The sequence below is a fragment of the Octopus bimaculoides genome, chromosome 2 (genome assembly GCF_001194135.2).
Source record: "Octopus bimaculoides isolate UCB-OBI-ISO-001 chromosome 2, ASM119413v2, whole genome shotgun sequence".
Lineage (NCBI taxonomy): Eukaryota > Metazoa > Mollusca > Cephalopoda > Octopoda > Octopodidae > Octopus > Octopus bimaculoides.
The window spans coordinates 75409948-75415677 of record NC_068982.1 but is presented as its reverse complement, the minus strand read 5'-3'; the positions used below and the strand labels follow the sequence as shown (position 1 = coordinate 75415677).

The window sequence follows — 5730 nt, the reverse complement described above, 5'->3', positions numbered from 1 at the left end:
TGAAACCGGATGGCAACACCAGGCTCCAATCTAATTTGGCAGAGTTTCTACAGCTGGATGCCCTTCCTAATGCCAACCACTCAGAGAGTGTAGTGGGTGCTTTTACGTGTCACCGGCACGAAGGCCAGTCAGGCAATACTGGCAACGGCCACGCTCGAAATGGTGTCTTTTATGTGCCACCCGCACAAAAGCCAGTCCAGGGGCACTGGCAACGATCTCGCTCGAAAACCATACGAAGGCCAGTCAGGCGGCACTGGCAACAGTCACATATATACACATACACACACATGCGTGCACATGCGCATATAAATAGACACACATATATACAATGGGCTTTTGATGTTTCCATCTTCCAAGTTCACTCACAAATAATTGATTGACTCAGCTATAGTAGAAGACACTTGCCCAAGGTGCTCTGCAGTGGAACTGAACCTGAAATCATGTGGTTGTAAAGCACACTACTTAAACCACGCAGCGATGCCTGAAATATCTATTGAATGTAAGCCCTAGTTCCAGACATCACTAAATAACATTTTTACCAAATACTTTATTATATTGAATTCGTCTGTCATTGTTAATCCTACAGTAGAAGCTATGTTTTTTTAATGTCTGACAGCAGTTATGTGGTTTGAAGTAAACCAGCCAACAATCTGTATGCTGTTTCAATAAAAATAATTTCATTCTTACTGGCTGTGACAGATTTTCGTTTCATAGCTGACAAAGCAAAACAACACAGAAATGCATGCATCCTACAAAAATATGACATCACTTGTAGTCCCCCAACTCCAAATATGTTTTCATGCATATCTAAGTGGAGAATTTTCTCACAAGGCTATTTCCGTAGTGAAAAGTCTTATCACATCCAAGTGCACTTGAATGTGTTAAATGTGAATGTTATATTATGTTGATATGTCTTTTTACAAATAATTTTCTTTTTTTGTAATCCTGTTCTTTATCCTCTGTTTCTGTCTGTGATGTGTAGGTCGGTTACTATTTGCTGGGTATAATGACTATAACGTAAATATATGGGATGTCCTTAAGAGCAACCGTATCTGTGTATTGTATGGTCATGAAAACCGTGTTAGCTGTCTTGGTGTATCACCTGATGGTACAGCTCTGTGTACTGGTAGCTGGGATTACACACTAAAGGTTAGTATCTTATACAATTTCACACACATCATTGAATATTATTATTTTGTTTACAGCTGGCACTGTGGGAACACTCACTTCTCAAGATTTTGACTGGAGATCACAACAATTTCACCTTCTGACAGTGTTCATTTTCTTGGTCATGTGTGTGTGTGTGTTTGTAAGGAAAATAAATATATTCACATTTGCAAAATGTGAAGAAATATTTAATGAAGACAAATAGTTTAACTTTGTAACAATATTCCATATTTACAGATATTTATTTATATTTTACATATTGAACTGCTGGATACTCTATTGATCATCTATTAACTAGATATCCCTGATTCAGATACCTTCCAACAATATCAACCCCTCCTGGGAATGTCTGGCTAATTTTATCTTCATTATCCATGCAATCACCAAACCATGTCAGATATAACTGTAATCATGCAGCAGTTATTTTGTTTGACTACTTGCTGAGAATCTGGGCTTTCACAAACATGCCTCTGCCACATGCCTTGTGAGGCATTTTCTGCTGCCAAGTAGGACATTGTGGATCTAGCTACAAACCCACTATACACTACCATCCTCTTTCCTCACATGATTCTCTTTTATTTGTGCACACCCACAGCAAAGAATTAGAGGGAGCAATTGGCTTTGCTGGAATTATAGTGGTGAGCAAAAGCTATTGAATTGAATTTGTAGGGCTGGGTGATATTTTCCAGGCTAAGTACTGCTTTATTGCAACTATGAGTGGACCAGTTGGAGGATTTAGGGAGTTAAGTGTTTGAGTTGTGTGAAGAATATGGGATATACTCAAGAGGATGGCTTCAGTTCCTTAGCTATCTCTGTCAGAAATGAAGTACATGCATTGCTAGTTTTTGCCAGAACTGTGACCAATTAGTTAACCTGAAGTGCCAAAGAGGATGAGATTAGTAAATAGTTGTGTGGTGTCTAGTTGTAAATAGATGGTGGTTCGCTGACCCACACATACTTCAGAATTAAGTGATTAGCAATATAGGGGACTAACATTACATTTACTATAGTAATTAAAATATTTAATGTTTGTAAAGTAGTAAAGGCATTATTTGATATCTAAAAGTAGTAATATAGGTAGCAGTAACATCACTCTGACCAGACGTGTTCCTGCTCTACAAGAGCAAAAGAACAATCATTATGGTTGCACTTACAGTTCCCTAGAAGACTAACTGATCATTTCTCACCAACTGAAGAAAGCCAAATATCAAGACTTAACTGACAAGGCTCTTGTTAAGAATGGCATGCAGCTTCATTCCCTATTGAAGTCAGTTTCCATAGCTTTCCAGTTAGATGGATATAATATTTCCTGCAGAAGATTGGTCTGAAACCCAAACAACTGAAGAAAGCTATCAAGGAGATAGGCATGGCAACTGAATCCAGGTTAGGGTTAGTGTTGACAAGAGACCTTAGGTGGCGGCGAGCTGGCAGAAACGTTAGCACGCCGGGCGAAATGCTTAGCGGTATTTCGTCTGCCGCTACGTTCTGAGTTCAAATTTCGCCGAGGTCGACTTAGCCTTTCATCCTTTCGGGGTCGATTAAATAAGTACCAGTTACGCACTGGGGTCGATGTAATCGACTTAATCCCTTTGTCTGTCCTTGTTTGTCCCCTCTATGTTTAGCTCCAATAAAGAAATAAGAGACCTTAGGTGGAATCTTTCTGTAGGTGAAGCGTACAGGCTAAGGGGCAAAACACTTGTGGCCCTAAGATACCTGATGATAATGTGGAAAAGTCTGCCATGTTGCAGTGGATTCAGAAGATCTTGCAATACCTTTGAGTAGCTCCTGAATGAAGCAAAGTATCCCTGATGCTTATTTCACTCTTTAATTATATTGTTTTTATGTGAAGTTATATGTATAAAATTTTTTTTATCATTGTACCTCAAAGTCACTGTCAATGTTCCTTGTAACATTTGATATAAATATTTCACAATGTAATTGTGTGCAAGAATACTAGACATTTGATTGTTGAGTCATGACTTCAAACATTTTATTTTTATTCCATTTTTGCATTACAACTATGGGAAAGACAAATAATTCTGCTTGCTTCAGTTAATCAGAATGACAAAATAAATTTCACTCCTTCCTTCATGGTTGAGATATTAACGATAGGGGTTGCTATTCAGATGTAAAATGCTAAATCATGCACTTCAAGACTGAGCTATCATTTCAGTAATCTAGACTAAATTGTCTTACACCTTTTTATTATCATCACCATCATTGTTTTAACACCCACTTTTCCATGCTTGCCTGGGTCACACAAAATTTGTTGCAACAGATTTTTTACATACAAGTGCCTTTCCTGTTGCCAATCTTCACCTGTTTTCAAGCAAGGTAATATCTCCCCATGGCCAGACCTGTTTTTCACAGAAGATTCGAATCAAACAACACCGCTTGTATGATGGTGATGCTCATTTACAGCCATTATATGATATCAGACAATGATATACAAACACAAACTTCTATATGAATATTATATATATGTATGTATGTGTGTAAGTGATTCTTTCAGTTTCCATCCACCAAATCCACTCACTAGCTTTGGTCAGCCTCGGCCTATAGTTGAAGACTCTGGTCCAAGGTGCCACATTACATGATTGAGCCTGAAACCACGTGATTGGGAAGCAATCTACTTAACCACATGACCATTTAAATATTCTTGGTATTTTTAATATAAGATTTATAACAAAATAAGCCCACGTAAGACCGTCCTACTGAATGCAAAACAAAATAAAGTAAAATAAAAAATACAAACATGTTCGAAAAGCTTTGATTTATTTTTATAAAATTAAAATAAAAATCTCTTGTTATATTTGTAATATGAATTAAGAGATGCTTATCAACCTCATTATGGATTGTTAAAGCATCTAATATTTTCATTTTGTGGAAAAACTTCCTCTACCTGTCTCATTCTATATCTCTCCCTCCTTTCTTTTTCTCTTTCTCCCTCCCTCTCTAGCTGTCTCTCTCTCTTCCCTTTCACTCACTTATACAGTAGGGTCTTGCATATTTAATACAGTAACTTGCAAAAAAACTTCAATGAACTAAGATTATACCAATAATTAGTGCACAAGAATTCTCTGAAGAGGTGTATAATATAGAAAACAGTCAAGGGAGTTAATTCCAATATGATGAGTTGCTTAAAGATATTTGATAAAAGTACATTTGCAGATTTGAGGTGGGCAGTTGAGAGAGGATCAGGTTGTTTTTAAAGCCAACTTTTATCAATCAGCTTTAAAGACCAGATCTTTGTCGAATTCACATTGTTTAAAAACCTTCCACCACCTGATCGTATTGGAGTTAACTCCCTTGACTATTGTTTTCAGATTTTAAACATCTCCAGAGGAAGTTTTGTCCACTAATAAATAGTATGGGTAATCTCTGTTAACGAGAAAAAAACTGTTGTAACTCACTGTTTTACATATATAAGGCCCTGCTATATTTGTATTTAGTATAGGGTGCTGATGAGGCTATGTCATTAAGAAGCTTGCTTCCCACTGTGTGGCCCCTTGGCAAGTGTTTTCTACTATAGCCTTGGATTTTGTAGATGGAAACTGAAAGAAGCCCATTGTGTGTGTGTTTGTGTGTACCCTAGTCTTGACATATGTTTGTTGTAAATGAATATGATCAGTATACAAGCAATGTTGTTCATTTCTAGTCTTCTGTAGAAAACCTGTCTAGCTAAGAGAAAATATTATTTTGGTTGGTAACAGGAAGAGCATCTTGCCAAAAAAAAATCTGTCTCGACAAATTTCATCTGACTCATGCAAGCATGGAAAAGTGGGCATTAAATGATGAGATACCCCCTAATGAGGTATTTTCCTTCAACTGCCATCTTGTCAAAAGTGACTTTCATGTAATTATTTCTTCTTTTTCCAGGTTTGGGCTTGAAACCAACAGGCTGCTCTGCTAGATTAATATTTTGCAAGTATTTTCCGCATCTGCAAGAGGTCCAATTTACCATCACCTCCTTGAAAAATTTCTTGTTATTTTGATTCTATTCATCGACTTGCCTCTCACACAACAACAGCAGCAGCAGTAACAACAGCAAAAACAACAGTAGCAACAATATCACTAATATTATTAGGTTGACCAATGTCCAAATCTGGCTACTGTTCAAGTCCTGCCAATTAATGATAGCTGATTGAGATTCATTTTGTGTGTATGCATGAAACTGCTTTGTGTTTGAATGTGCATATATATATATATATATATATATATATATATATACATACACACATGATTATATATATATACCCATACATACATACTTACATGCATACATACATACATACATGTGTTATATGTATAATCTATTCAATATGTATGTGCGTGTTCACAAAGTCTAAATAACAAAAGATAAACACAATTCACTCCTATTTTCTGTTTTCCTGAATACGTCAAAAGCTACACGCATGCACGCGTGCACACACATTTGTGAATATATATACCTGCACTTGTATATATATGTGTGTGTGTGTGTATGTATAAAATATATAGGTATGTGTGTGTGTGTGTGTATATATATATATATATATATATATATATATATATATATATATA

General features: G+C 36.4%; 1 protein-coding gene across 1 annotated transcript in view; it reads left to right on the top strand.

The window, feature by feature from the left end:
* LOC106875358 (guanine nucleotide-binding protein subunit beta-5) overlaps positions 1–5700 on the top strand; it is a 77810-nt gene extending 72110 nt beyond the window's left edge. Inside the window, exons 9-10 of the mRNA XM_014923450.2 lie at positions 983–1149; positions 5047–5700. Of these exons, the coding sequence (XP_014778936.1) occupies positions 983–1149; positions 5047–5058 (179 nt within the window). The 3' untranslated portion in view covers positions 5059–5700. The remainder of the gene's footprint in view (positions 1–982; positions 1150–5046) is intronic.
* Positions 5701–5730: the final 30 nt, after the last annotated feature.